This window comes from Cebidichthys violaceus, unplaced genomic scaffold, assembly GCF_023349555.1.
Source record: "Cebidichthys violaceus isolate CVI_PGR_0920_01 unplaced genomic scaffold, fCebVio1.0.p SCAF_87, whole genome shotgun sequence".
In the NCBI taxonomy this organism is placed as follows: domain Eukaryota; kingdom Metazoa; phylum Chordata; class Actinopteri; order Perciformes; family Stichaeidae; genus Cebidichthys; species Cebidichthys violaceus.
Window position 1 is genome coordinate 55,001 of NW_027176972.1, and position 15,000 is coordinate 70,000.

At 46.5% G+C, this 15,000-nt stretch overlaps 1 protein-coding gene across 2 annotated transcripts in view; it reads right to left on the reverse strand.

The window, feature by feature from the left end:
• LOC137866637 (rap guanine nucleotide exchange factor 4-like) overlaps window positions 1-15,000 on the reverse strand; it is a 19,487-nt gene that overhangs the window by 182 nt on the left and 4,305 nt on the right. The window contains exons 2-30 of one of the 2 annotated variants that reach the window (XM_068702665.1): window positions 14,733-14,875; window positions 14,239-14,327; window positions 12,935-13,081; window positions 9,453-9,525; window positions 9,264-9,319; window positions 8,132-8,238; window positions 7,907-8,028; window positions 7,511-7,694; window positions 6,980-7,064; window positions 6,376-6,436; window positions 5,977-6,053; window positions 5,149-5,295; window positions 4,864-4,958; window positions 4,624-4,709; window positions 4,370-4,448; window positions 4,010-4,160; window positions 3,841-3,929; window positions 3,660-3,687; window positions 3,494-3,569; window positions 3,250-3,396; window positions 3,004-3,101; window positions 2,763-2,888; window positions 2,328-2,506; window positions 2,074-2,164; window positions 1,906-1,956; window positions 1,697-1,784; window positions 1,426-1,490; window positions 1,214-1,268; window positions 5-1,112 (exon numbers count right to left, since the gene is read on the reverse strand). In XM_068702665.1, coding sequence (XP_068558766.1) covers window positions 985-1,112; window positions 1,214-1,268; window positions 1,426-1,490; window positions 1,697-1,784; window positions 1,906-1,956; window positions 2,074-2,164; window positions 2,328-2,506; window positions 2,763-2,888; window positions 3,004-3,101; window positions 3,250-3,396; window positions 3,494-3,569; window positions 3,660-3,687; window positions 3,841-3,929; window positions 4,010-4,160; window positions 4,370-4,448; window positions 4,624-4,709; window positions 4,864-4,958; window positions 5,149-5,295; window positions 5,977-6,053; window positions 6,376-6,436; window positions 6,980-7,064; window positions 7,511-7,694; window positions 7,907-8,028; window positions 8,132-8,238; window positions 9,264-9,319; window positions 9,453-9,525; window positions 12,935-13,081; window positions 14,239-14,327; window positions 14,733-14,875 — 2,923 coding nt within the window. In that variant the 3' untranslated portion in view covers window positions 5-984. Of the gene's footprint in view, window positions 1-4; window positions 1,113-1,213; window positions 1,269-1,425; window positions 1,491-1,696; window positions 1,785-1,905; window positions 1,957-2,073; window positions 2,165-2,327; window positions 2,507-2,762; window positions 2,889-3,003; window positions 3,102-3,249; window positions 3,397-3,493; window positions 3,570-3,659; window positions 3,688-3,840; window positions 3,930-4,009; window positions 4,161-4,369; window positions 4,449-4,623; window positions 4,710-4,863; window positions 4,959-5,148; window positions 5,296-5,976; window positions 6,054-6,375; window positions 6,437-6,979; window positions 7,065-7,510; window positions 7,695-7,906; window positions 8,029-8,131; window positions 8,239-9,263; window positions 9,320-9,452; window positions 9,526-12,934; window positions 13,082-14,238; window positions 14,328-14,732; window positions 14,876-15,000 lie in introns of those variants that run through there. The other variant, XM_068702666.1, reaches the window with a different exon arrangement.

Below are 15,000 nucleotides of genomic sequence, written 5' to 3' on the forward strand. Positions count from 1 at the left end.
GGAACACGCTCACAATCTACACCCACATATAGAAATAAAAAACAGAACACGGACTGAGATGACGACAGTTCACCCTCTAAGTTGCCTTTAAGACTTCGCTTCTAGGATCAGTGCTCCCAAATCAAAAGGAGTCCAATTTGGTTCTACAACTGACCTCAGAACAGATCACACCAACCAGAATAATTCACGTTCGACAGGATTTTGCAAAAAAAAACAAAAAAAAAACGCAATACTGTAGTTACAAATTTGAACACTGTTTGCAATACAACTAAGGCTTTAATCAAACTAATACTCCGTTTAGTAGTTGAAGTGTCCGACTCAGTTAAAGGACATCACATCCCAAAGGGTCGTCCAAAGACTCGGATATAATCATTTATAGTTTATGAAGTAAATATACTTTCAGATTTCATATTCAACAGGAAAAGAAATGAAGAGTCCAGCTACCTACACTTTATGGTGTTTTCTGTCTATGAATGGAGCATCAGGAGGAGAGCGAGGTTTGCTTTACAGTCAGGTACAGTAACATATCGTAAACTAGGGTCTCATTTTTTTTTTTTTGGGGGGGGGGTAGCACAACATTACAGGACTCTCCGATAGAAATACACTGTATAGAACACAAAGCCTATGAAGTTCAGTCATGCAGGGTATTGATTCAAGTTCTATACACTACAGTTCTATCCAACAGGTCCCAAAACAGCAACAACTACGGCGGGTAAAAACCCTCAAAGAGACACGCGGCGACGAGAGAGAGCAGCTGGACGGTTTCCCGTCTGTCCCGGAAGAGGAGGCGTCCCACGGCACAGTAATAAGTCCTTCGTCCACAACAGCCCCCGGCGGCGCTAAAGTCACATCCACTGATTTGCTACTGAACGGCCCAGTCGTGTTATTTCATCCAGGTAATGCGTGTGCTTTTTTTTATTTTTATTTTTTTGTACGCTAACGTCACAGAGAAGGCGATGATGGCGGAAGGGTTTTTGTTGGCGCTCATGTCCGGCGAGGCTCCATCCTGTAGGAGAGCTGCGTCAGCGCCCTCTGGTTGTCAATCACGCAGAGCTTCCTCACGTAACCCCGCACGTCCGCCTGGTTTTTGTTCGGTTGGCATATCTCGGGATCTAACGTAAAGTAAGAGAGGAAACGGAGAACGGGATTGGAACGATTGTGTGTAAAGCCGGCGTGGAAATGTGGTAAAAGAAAAAGCAACAGGCAGACTTACTGAACGGTTGGCTTCTACAGTGCCTCACTTGCCGAATTGTGTTGGCAATGATACGCTGGTGAGAGATAAGGATAAGCTCTTTAGATATCACATCCAACTTGAGCGAAGAACAGCACAACGCATGCAAGCGCATCCTTAAAGTGACTCGTTCGGTGTGTGTGTGTGTGTGTGTGTGTGTGTGTGTGTGTGTGTGTGTGTGTGCAGAAACTCACCATTTTCTCAAAATTGACCATATTGTCGATGAAGGTCTTGTTGCCCTCGTGTGTGAATGTCATGTCTGTGAAGAAATAAGTGGAAAGCATTGGCAGCCTACCGTCTGTAATGACAGGACCACCTTCCCAAATAAATGAGAATAAGATGAGGAAGAACGAGAAGTAAATTGCTTGTAAATGCGGATATATATTACGTAACGCTAAAAAAAAAGAAATATTCCGCTTTCTCCAAATGCTTCGGAGCTTTCACTGGGTCTACACCGAGTCGTACCTTTGAGAAGGAGGGGCATGAAGGGGATGATTGGTGGTTCCAGTTTGGTGACAGTGAGCCGGTAGGAGCGGTGGTTTCTTGATGGGTCCTGTCACCAAACATGTGAACAGTGTCCATTTATTTAAGACATTTGTAATGCAGGTTCACCCAAATTACAAAAAAAAAAAACAAAAAAACCCCACATTTTCTTGGAATTTCCCGCGACTCACCATCATGCTCTCAAACTCGGCGTAGAACTTCTTAAACTTGGTGGGGAGTTTCTGTCGGGACAAACAGAAGATCTCGAGCGACACGAACGTACAGCACTTTTAGCAATAGCTACAATAATACAGTACAAGGTTCACTGGAGATCCGGACACAGATTAGACGACGCTCACCTCCCACGTCTGGCTCAGCCGGCTGACGGCAGGGTTGCTCATCCCCATAATGATGGCGAAGAACGAATTCAGGTTCTTGAACTCCCGACAGCTATGGACAAACACACACACACACACACACACACACACACACACACACACACACACACACACACACACACACACACACAAGCGAGGCGCGGCGTGAATCTCCTCGTCTCGGCAGCGTACGTATGTGAAGCGCGCGACAGTCACCGGCCCGGATGCACACTCACTGCGCTGCTATCTTGATGAACTTCTTGAGGAGCTGGACTCTCTTGCTGAGCTGCGCGCAGAGGCACACCTCAGTGACCACCCACAGCTGCACCTGGTTGAACCTGCGCAGGAACAGGTCCAGATTGGCCGTGGTTCTTCTGAAGGTCTGCCGGCCAAAGGTGTGGTAGAGCAGCTCATGCTGGGGGAGAGGGGGGGAGGGGGGGGGGGGGGGGGGGGGGGGGATTAGGGGAGGGAGGGGGGGCATTAAGGGAAGCAGGTTTGGAGTTAATCCAGTGGACAGGTCCTGCCACCTTGCATCTATTAAGCATTAATCCTGTGTTTTTTTTGTATGATGAACATTGAGTAGAAAAGGGCCTGTGCATGTTTTTGAGTGTGTGTGTGTGTGTGTGTGTGTGTGTGTGTGTGTGTGTGTGTGTGTATATACGTGATGATACCTCATGCACACAGCTGAAGAGCTCCCAGTCATACAAGGTCATCTGGTAAGCCAGGTCCTTGGAGCTCATCAGCTCAAACGTTGACATGGAGCCTGCAGAGGGACCTTCCTGGTCTGGAAGAGGAGTCTGAGACACACAGACACAAATACGCACGTTCGTGCTTTATTATTGATCGCTGTATGAACTCATGCATGTACAGACAACAAACGGCGTGTGCAAACAGGAAACATGACTCTCTCACCAGACTGTTGAGCTGGTCCCGAGGACAGGCGAACAATCGGCCATTGATGCTCAGAGCAGAAAACACTGAAACGTCGTTCGGCTTCAGGATTTGTTTCTCTGGAACAGAAATAGAAGTACTTGAGAGGCACTCATCACGTCTCCGGGGTCACATTCTGTAACAGGAGACAACTGATCGAACTCATGATCTGGGTAACGCTGCTGGGAGTCGCTCTTTGGCGTTCCAAAAACCGCTCCGTCTTCTCACCACACGCGGAGCTGAGGTTGACCAACACGAGCTCGTCGGCGGTGCCCAGCTTGTCGGCCACGGCGCCGATCACTTCTCGTCCCGTCGCCGCCACGGCAACCCGGATGGTGGTGTATGTGTGATCGCCGCAGTACACCTTCAACAGGACTAGACACATACAAAGAATAACGCTGACATGCAATACTACGGCATGAGATCGCTTAAATGAACACACACACACACACACACACACACACACACTTACTGTCATCGTGATTCCTAATGGGCTGCTTCTTCTGCAGCCTTTCCTCCCCATCGCTGTACTGTCGTATTAGAGTTTTCTGTTGAATTACACAGTGTGCAGTCAGCATCCACGTCGTCACGGTAACACGTACTACTGAATTATGTTGATAACAGTCGTCCGAAAGTACCTTTTTTATAGATTTCGCTTCTTCCGAACTACAAAATATAAAATGTGTAGAAACACACACACACACACACACACACACACACACACACACACACACACACACAAAAAAGATGCAATAAGTGAAGCCGGTACATGAAACATGACAGTGAAAGCTTAACGTGCAGCAGCTCTGGGAAACGTACTGTAATTTGACGAATTTCTCGAGGTCAGGAACCAAGTCTTTCAAAGCTCTCAAAATCCGAGAATCGTTGGATAAACTCCCGTACAACTCCTGCAGGGACAGAGAGGAAGAGTCACACTCGGACCGGTGTCGTGGCGTTTTACCGCATCCGAAAGCTTGCTTATGGTCACCTCAAGGAAGGAGATGGCGGCGGGCTCCTCCTGCAGCATGTACGTGTGCGTGTTAGCCCAGCGCAGGGCCAGGATGAGGGCCCTCCTCTTACTGTTGAGCGCATATTCCAGCCTCTCCTGTTCAGAGCCGGGCGGAGACGTCGCGTGGTAGGTGCGCACAAGGTTAAAGAGGATAACACGCAGGGTGACGGCGACACGCTACCTGTCGGACGCCGATCTGACGCTCGAAACCGCGTACGGCCGCGGCACGGATAGGAGCGAAACGTCACAGCGGAAATGACGTTTCAACTTCAAATTTGCCCGATCCAAGTCAAAATCCAAGGCAAAATATCGTACATAAAGAACAGGGAGAAAGGATATTGCGCCATGAGCAGAGGGCACAGCTGGCTGTTGGGCATGAAGATGCCGTGCATGAGGACAAAATCGTCTACCGCTGGGTCTAACGGACAAGAAGACAAGAGGGAGGAGAATCAGAGGGGGGGAAAGGAGGGAAATCAAGAGATGTAAACGGTATCATTGATCCGTTAAGTTTGCCCCTCCGTCCTTCCCTCTTCCATTACATTCATTGCATCGTGCCTAATAGCCTCATATTCATTTTTTTTCCATTTGGCTACCTGGTTCGCTGTGATGTATGTCCATCCTCATGGCCTCCAGGAAGTGCTCCAGAATCTTCTCCGGCGTTCCTGATATCACAGTGTATCTGCACGAAGGAGAGGGAGAGATCCACTCTTATTGTACGCTTTACTCTCTCAATATGTCCAGAAAGACCAACACACACACACACATACACACACACACACACACACACACACACACACACACACACACACACACACACACACACACACACATACTTGATGCTTCCCAGGGTGGAGGCGCGAGGACTCTTCTCCAACACCAGCACAGCTTGTTCATGCTCTTTCAACCGCACCGTGTTGGCTTCCACATCCTAAAAAAAAACAACACACACACAACAAAATGCATGTACAAAAATCGTGTCAAATGTAAAAAAAAAAAAAAAATGGCAGCTTTTTTAAAAATGTAATACAGCTCCTCGACCAGAGGAGGGAGACAAACATCGCAGTCAGGCAGTCCGCTTGTATCCCATCGGGGGATGAATGTCCATCTCGTCTGCCTACCCTGAGTATCCTGTTGAAGTCTTCCTTGTCCACGCGAAGGAAGTGACAGTTGTCCTCTCTCAGGACGATGGAGGCGGCACGAGGAGAATCTGTAACCAGGGCCAACTTCCCAAAGTCATCACCCTCGTGGAGCGTACACACCACACCCTAAGACACACACACACACACACACGCATGAATGCACGCATAAACCAACACGCTCCTACATACAAACAAGCTCAGACACAAACACAGTTTTGTTAGTCATCATAAGCCCTGCAGAAAAGTCAGAAAGGCGCAGGAGCACACGGCACTGAGAGGAATCATCTGTACATGTGTGTGTGTGTGTGTGTGTCTGTGTGTGTGTGTGTGTGTGTGTGTGTGTGTGTGTGCAGGGTGCATGTGTGGATGTACGATCGATGTGCATGAGCATATGTGTGTGTGTGTGTGTGTGTGTGTGGATGTATGATCGATGTGCATGAGCATATGTGTGTGTGTGTGTGTGTGTGTGTGTGTGTGTGTGCAGTACATCTGCCCGTTTGGTGGTTGTAGATCGCTCCGGTGTGAAAATGCGTATGCGTACAATCCCTTAAGCCGTTTAATCATTCTGATGATGTCATGGCGAGAGAGCTCGCCAAACTCCACCGTTGGTGTTTCCTCCCCCCCTGACCCATGGAGGGGGGGGGGGGGGCAGAGATGCTGCTGGTCTCGCTCCATACAGACGTGATCAGATACACACTTGAATCCGTTACGTACAGATGACATATCACCAAATGAAGCAAAAAAAAAAAAAACCTCTCGAGCGAGGAAACGTAACGCATGCAGGTGGATGAACGCAATCAAGCGCACCTTGCCGTAGATAACCACATTGACAGAGCCCTTCTGGATGATGTACCATGATGTGCCCTCCTCTCCTTGGTTGAACACTGGAAGATAAAGAGGACCAGCACACATGATTAAAACGTATGTTCTGTACGGCAGAGGTCTTCGAACTGCGAGACACTTTAAGAATAGTCGCATTTTTAAGATTTCTTGGGTCGCAAAGTAATCCTGCACCTGATTTCTGCTCCTCCATGGGTACATTGCAAACAAGAACTGCTGATAGATCATTTTTGCATGTTGACAAGTTGCCAAAATACAGTAAAATAAGACCAGAGCTCATATCGGAGGCCACAGCAAAAATGACAGTGACTGACTGTTGTCTCAGTGCAAAAAACAATGCATTCCGGGACAAAGCAGAAGACTCACACACGGTTCCGGCTTTCGCGTGCGACTCGAAGATCACGACGCTCGCCAGTTCCCTCTTCACCTGCGAACCAGAGCACACTGCTCAAGTCATGCTGGACTTTAGCTGCACTGCAGAAATACGTGAGAGAGAACAGCGAAATGCACAGATCGGGGTTTTTTTTTTTTTTTTTTTTTTAAGGATTGCTAAAAAAAAAAAAGAGACCTGAGGGTCCTTACAGTACATCATTACAGCGCCTGGAGAGTTTGATTCTAGTTTACTGATATTTATATTCATAAGCACTGTGTTCAAAAGGAAAATGAGGAATAAAAAAAAAACAGTTAATTGGAAAAGCCCATTGATCTAATACACGGAATTTTGATTCTAGGACAACATGGAGCATGAAAACAACAACAACAACACAACAGACAGAAGGACTCCACATGATGAATTCTCGCCAACACAGGGCAGATCGGTGCAAAATGCTAATGCTAGTGACTACAACTTCTCCCTCTGGTCTTAAAAAAAAAAAAAAAAAAAAAAGAGACTGTGGCAAGTTGCTCTGATCAATCAAATCAACAGCCTGTGTACTGTCCCTTTAAAAGACAAGTGGACCGTCTGACTCACAGTGTTGGAGAGGTGAGCTAAGGCCTTGATGTGAAGCAGTTCATCATAGATGATCTCTAGGTCGTCCCCTGTCCTCTGACCAGGCCTGCAGAGAGACACACACACACACACACACACACACACACACACACACACACACACACACACACACACACACACACAGAGAGAGAGAGAGTTTGTCAGAATGTAGTCACCATGACGATTTCATGCATGCGTCGCCTCTTATTACACCGCAGTAAAATGAATAATGACACATCCTGACGTTGAAATGAAATGCGGTTTGGAGAGTAGCCACTACAGATGATTTGTTCATATTATTTCCCATGACAGCGTAGATGTCGGTTTAGCATCACCATGCCAACTCACTACCAGCACAATTAAAATACGAAGAAGAAATAGTGCCGATAAGAGGCAAATTACGTATTGAAAAGTGTCAGGAAAGGTGAACTAGTGGAATAACCTTTCTTTACTTACTAGAAAGTAACATACATATGCAATAAGTAATGTGTCGTATTATTAATTGTTACTGACGATTTCCTGAGGATCATGCGCAGCAGAGCGTCGGGGCCGATCTGAGCGAGGAGGAGGATGGTCTCCGGCAGCTCTTCCTCACTCTCCCTCTTCTCCTCCTCGCTAGGCAACGGTGTGTCCTCGTCCTCATCGTCAAGAAAACGGTAGAACAGGTACTTGTCCTGGAAGCCCAGCTCCTGGTCCACTGAAGAGCGGACAGACAACAAATACACCCTCGTGAACACGCCTAGTGATTTTGACATCTTCAAATCTCCCCGTTCATTTCCATGCCGGTGTTCGTACAGACGCCGTCGCTGCCATTGGCGGTCAAAGTCGAAACAGAGACAGAGCCGCTTTGCAACAGGGGGTTTTGGGAAGCAAACGCTGATGCCGAGTAAGCGAAAAGTTTTGAGTTACCGTGGTTGAGCACCCCTTCTTCTAATAGCGCCTGCCACATCCCAACAGCGTGGGACCGTGTGAGAACACAGGCACTCTGCAGCACCAACCAATCCACCAGCTCTGTGCCTACACAGCATTGTCTGCAACACACACACACACACACACACACACACACACCAATCATGTTCTACAGCTGTTGTATGCATACTTCTTTGTAAACACACCAGACACGCGTGCTCCTACCTGTATGTCTTGAGGTGGTACTTCCTGTCTCGAATCATGTGTGGGGCTCTGGACAGGATGGCGTTACGGAGAACCTTCCCCGCTCTCTGCAGCTTCTCCGAAGGGATCTACAGAACACACACACACACACACACACACACACACACACACACACACACACACACACGGTGGACACGTTAGGGGAGCGTCGTGAACTTCTTTGTTAACCTTGTAATCCAAGAGTCGACGCTTTAATGCCGACTCCAGGCCGCAACGCACAATAGACGGGATCATTTCGATAAAAGAAACACGCTCTTTAAGGAATGTTGCAGGTTAACGTTTGCAACATCAAGTAAAGCGGTAACAAAATAACGCTCGTGGCAAAAAAAAACAAAAAAAAAAAACACAAAGTGCATACATGCAAACACATCCTCTGCAGATCACACCTGCACCTTAGAAAGAGAGGCAGATGTGTATTCACACACAGCTGCTGGCGAAAACAACAAAGGAAGGCCTGCAAATTGGGCAGATGGGATCTTTCGTCTATGTGCATGAAATTAGCTCGCATTAGCATAACTACAGAGGATCACAGCTGTGAGTCGTCACTTGTCTCTTCTCCGAACACACACACACACACACACACACACACACACACACACACACACCTCCGAAAAATTCATTCTGGCATTCGGATTCATTCACGAACATGAGCGTATGCGGCGGTGCACAATTTGGTGACACTGTGGGTTCGGTTCACTGTCTTCTCTCCGCAGCATTTTATCGAACGTTCAAAAATCTACAGGCCCGGGACTAAAACGCAAGACTAGGACGCACTCGGCCCCTCGATGGCCCGTCCACACACACACACACACACACACACACACACACACACACACACACACACACACACACACACACACACACACACACACGTCCGACGCAAGTAGACCAACTGAGGCCCGCAGTGTTTTGGTCCGTTCAGGCTTTGTGTGCCGTGAGGAAGGGCACAGCTCTCTGAAACGTGCTGGCAGAGTTTTACTTAAAGGATCAAGTTGCCATGCTGAGCTTTTTTTTTTTTTTTTTTTTTTTTTTACTTTCTACACAAATGACAAACCCTTGGGTTCCAAGCAGTGGGCTGGAGAGACTCACGTACCTTGTTGTGAGCTTTGTTTGCAGAGTCTGAGTTCATGTTGTCTTTGTCAGTGAGTCCTGAGGAGGAAAACAAAAGTTCTTGTTAAGCTGAATTGAAGATAAACCAATAAATAAAGTAAATGCTACACGTATAACACTGTGTGTGTGTGTGTGTGTGTGTGTGTGTGTGTGTGTGTGTGTGTCTACTCACTGTCATTGTTGGATCCACTCTCCATAGCTCCATAAGGAGGGGCCAACAGTCCAGCCAAGCTCTGACGATACTTCTACAAGATAAAAAAAAAAAAAAAAAACACACACGCACTCAGAAAAGATGTGAATCTTGAAAACACGTTCGCCTCGATAATTACGACGCATCACTCATGAGACACCGTCATCTATTAACCATGCAGAAGCCACCGAGTTCCTTCCTGTCCCTCTCCAACAGCACAAAACAGCATCTACTTTCAAGAGACACACACACAACGCAAGTGCCCCTCAAAACAAAGCCCTTTGTACAACCGAGATCATTTACATGCAGAACAACTAACATTATATAACACACACACACACACACACACACACACACACACACACACACACACACACACACACACACACACACACACACACAGCAGCATTCACACCGGGGTTAATGAGAGCATGCAGAGCTGCTAAATGTCTGTTAAGGACAATAACACACACACACACACACACACACACACACACACACACACACACAGCAGGTCATTTTGAGCCTGAATGTGCCACTGCTCTTCTGCAAGGTCATTTACCAAGCAGCCCATTCCTTCTGAGAGCGCACACACACACACACACACACACACACACACACACACACACACACACACACACACACAGAGAGAGAGAGACACAGAGAGCATCTGTTTGACCTAAAGACACAAACAACCCACTGTCATTGTTTGTCTCGCACACACACAGTGAGGAAAACATAGCTACACAACTTCATTTTATAAAAGACGACAAAAATAAAAATGTACAGAAGCATTACATTACAACACTATTGAGCCCACATACACACCACACACTCACCTGAGGTAACACACGCGCCTAATGCTGGACACCCAGAGAGCTGCTCTCTGCTACTTTAACAACTCACACACAAGCCACCGGAGAGCATCCTGCTAAAACAAGCCTCTCTCTCTCTCTCTCTCTCTCTCTCTCTCTCTCTCTCTCTCTCTCTCGCTGCGGTCGAGCCAAGAGCCGAACCACTTTTCTCTCACAGGGTTACCAGGGTGACCTGAGTCTCTGTACGACCGAGCTCCTCTAGTGGAGGAGGAGAAAGGAGACAGAAGAGGAAAAACAAAAAAAGAGTAGCGAGGGTGAGGACGGGGAGGAAGGAGGGACAGGAAGCTGGCAAAAGACACGACATGGCCAAAGAGGAGAGAGGAAGTGGGCGGGAGATATGTAGGGCAGGTGAAAGGCAAAAGAAAGAGAGAAAGACGGAGTACAGGCCAACCGGTTGGCTGTTTGATATACTGTATGTTTACACGTCTACATGTGTGTGTGTGTGTGTGTGTGTGTCACGCTGTTTAACATCAACACCGTGTTTTTTTTTCATCCCTCTTTCACTTGGTGTTAGAATTACGGGAGCAGCGCTGTGGTTTTTTTTTTTTTTTTCTTTCATCTTTTCATCAAACACATGACTGCATTCATCCTCTGGCTTTCTAGTCCTCGTCACACACACACACACACACACACACACACACACACACACACACACACACACACACACACAAAGATCCTTTTACTATGAGCTGAATTAGATTTCAAACGAGGACAACCTTCAGGCTGTGTTTTTCTGCTCTTTGTCTTCGGTCCTGAAATAGACAGCAGAGACGGAGACTGAGTGCACTTAGTTGACAGACAAGCCCAATAATGATAACATGGCACACACGCTTTAATAACCAATTATTGTCTTATCCCGCTTTTATATCTTCCCGTGTCAGAAGCGGAGATATCGCAGCAAGGAATAGATAAATGTGCTTTGTGCTGACACCGAAAGCTCACAGTTATGTTTCATATTAGCCTACAAGAAGACACACTCCATTGATTTAGCATTGGAGATTCCAGCGTGCTATGCTGGTTAGCGTAGCCTTGAGCTACCTCAAGGAGTGAGCTGGACCCACTTCTCAGGTGCGAACGGAGACAACCGTCCTCTGTTGGCTCCACGTCACGCTCATTCTAAAGCCCAGCCTATTTTGAGCGATCCGATCAAATGTGAAAGATTTGATTGGACGCCTCTCTTTGTGACCGTGCGCTGCTCAAATGTTACATTTCAGTGGGACTTAAAAAAGGGAGTAAATGTCCGTCCATTATCCAGAACTCTTGACCTCAATGTGAAGCAAAAAACAACTTCCCTACAATTAACGATAAAATAAGCGACGACAACATAACAAACCAATAATGTGACGCAGTCTCTGCTTGTAATATCGGATATATCTGCTGAGTTTTTATATTCTAAGACAATCAATACAACAGTATTATGTGTTTTATTGATAGAAGTTGGGTCTGTAATATACCAATATCATCCAGGGAATGTCAATACTCTTACCTATTGAAATGCCCCCAGTGTCTGCATTTGATTAGTGTCATATATTCATGAATACGGTATTCAATAATAATAAATATAATAACAGGTGTAAGTAATGATGTTAATTACTCCTGTGCTTTCCCTTTGCAGTGACCTGTCAAAATGTCTGCTGTGAAAAAAAACAAAAAAACGCATGGTTTCACTGTATATTTCTACAATTTCTTAATGGAAAAACAAAAAAGAAGCTGAATGAGGATTATTCAGATTGCCTCAGGATACTATCTGACCTCCTCTTTACTGCCGTAACGCCGTCTGAATGTGTTGAAATGAAACCGGCGGTAAACCCCAGCACACATGGCGCTTTATTCATGGAGGTGTAAAGGAGTAATATTCAGATTCAATATGCATTTTGAGTCAGACAAATAAAAAAAAAAAGAAAGTGGCCGTGGGATTCCTGCTTTTGATATTTTTAGATTCCCACTACACCGCCTGCATTTAACATAGAACACATAACGGTGTTGCTCTCGATGCATCATCCCTTATACTGTGAATATCACACTAAGACACAACAAGCTCCGACAACAATTCACATCCAGCACAACACACTCTCTCTCTCTCTCTCTCTCTCTCTCTCTCTCTCTCTCTCTGTGTGTCTTTCTCTCTCTGTGTCTCTCTCTCTCTGTGTCTGTCTCTGTCTCTCTGTCTGTCCCTCTCTCTCTCTCTCTCTCTCTCTCGCTCTGTGTCTCTCTCTCTCTCTCTCTCTCTCTCTGTGTCTGTGTCTGTGTCTCTCTCGCTCTGTGTGTCTCTCTCTCTTTCTCTGTGTGTGTCTCTCTCTCTCTCTCTCTCTCTCTCTCTCTCTCTCTCTCTCTCTCTCTCTCTCTCTCTCTCCCTCTCTCTCCCCCTCTCTCTCCCTCAGTGACGTGTGAAGCTAACGGGTGGAACAGATAGTCACCGTTGTGGCGGACAGCCCTCTTGTGGTTTAAAGACACAATTACAGTGGTGTCGGTTGTGTGGAAATCGCCGTCTCAATAGAGAAACGTTTGCTTTAGCTGCGCTACCAAGCCAGAGTTCACTCTGAACGGTGGACTCGCAGCTCATAACTCCCAGCGCCACTCGTCTCTCACCTCCCAGAGGCTCTTGAATTCCCTCTGCTCGATACGGAGCAGCTCGCTGGTCTCTCTGCTGACGATTGTAGCGTGGCGCGGCGTGTTGTCCAGGATGGACTCCCCGAACGCTGTCCCGATCCCCAGAGTGCAGATGGTGACGGCGTCCTGCACACAAACGCGACATATTGTGTTTGACTATTGCAGATTAGACAATGAATGCGTGGGAGTCGGCATGCGTTTCAATGTAAGGCTTGAAGGAGATCAAACGAGTCCTTCCACACAAGAGTCACGGTTTTACTACGTCGTTCTGCTTCTGGCTAAATAGTACAAATGTTAAACTGCATTACATTTTCTATATAACAGAAAATAGTTAAAATTACAATTATTATGAGCCTAATGTCTATCCCAAAACCTCTCACACACACGTTTGTGAAGCCTTCACAAGAGAATGTTTGGATTTTTTGTTCCCTCAAAAAGTGATTAAAATGATCAATCGATTATCGAATTAGTTGCCGATTCATTTTCTCTCCCTCTGTTGCAGACCTGACCGCTGCACTGCACAGTAGCAGAAAGATATACCAAAAGATTTATAAGAAATGGACGGACGTGAAGAGCAGACAGATTAATATATGGTAAATAATGCAAAATGGTTTCAAGCATGAGGGCCGGGTAAACAGAGTCTCCCGGGGGGGGAAACATCTCTGGGTGCTGTATATTATCGGACGGGCTAGAGGCAAGCAAACACGCTTAAACCTGTGTGCGCACACACACACACACACACACACACACACACACACACACACACACACACACACACACACACACACACACTCCAGTGATTTAGACAAATACCTTTTCAGCTGTCCAAACTGACATTTCAAATATAGCCTCAGAAACTAGGCCACCAATGGCTCTTTAGGGCTACATACATGAAAAGGACATTTCACAATGGAGAGGCTTCTTATCTCCGTCTTTAGCTGGGAACAAAGAGTCTCTCTCTCTCTCTCCTCTTCCTCTTCCTCTTCCTCTTCCTCTCCCCCCCCCCCCCCCACACGTCCCTCTCCTCCTCTATATGTACCGTACGCTTTAACCAGGTTTCCACGCTCAAAGCACCGTTCTCAGAGGACGGGGGTTTTTCTGTGCTGCGGCCGCTTTGCTCCTGGCATATGCAGGAAGACATGGAGCTAATTCAGGACATGGCAATATAACGAATTGGATATGGGTCGTTAAAAAAAAAAAAAAACAGCATGTTCCGTTTGAATATTCTGAATTAGGCCTTATTCCGAAAAAGGAGCATTTTTTTCTCTTGGGTCTGCTCTTACCTGGTGGTTGGCAGTTTCTGACACTTTGACATCCAGAGAGCCAGACAGGACGGCGTACCAGCTGGTGCCTATGTCTCCCTGTCGAAACACTGCGGACAGTAAAAACACATGAAACACCATGAGGTGCGGCTCACTCAGACTTTCACATTAGTTAGGATATTTGGTTTCGGTTTCAAAATATTGAGTCTTTCTCGAAACATCCTTGTGTTACTGTGAAAGAAATCCAAAAATATCATTTTTATTATATCAATATTCATCTCTTTTATACGAGTAAGAACATATATATATATATATATATATATATAATATCTAAATGAAACAGTTTGAAGGCCTCATCTTGGTCTCCGGGAAACTACTCAAACATACTCAAAACCAAATCCAGACCTTTTCATTTCATAATCCAACCATTTCTATGTGTGTGTGTGTGTGTGTGTGTGTGTGTGTGTGTGTGTGTGTGTGTGTGTGTGTGTGTGTGTGTGTACACATGTACATACACGTGATGCCTTTCTCCAGGCATTCATAGAAGGCACAGGCACAGATCTGCAGTAAGAGCGGCGGTGGGAACCTATGGAAGGCTTTGACCTCCCTCAGTCTGGTCAGGATAATGTCCACATCCTCTCCTGAGCGCTCAGAGGGCCTGTGCAGGGAGGAACAGATCGGAGCATCAGGTGGTGAAGAACCTCAAATCTGTGGGGGGGGGGGGGGGGGGGGGGGGGTCATGTTTTTGGCAAATTAACTGCAAAACTATTTAAACAAAATGAT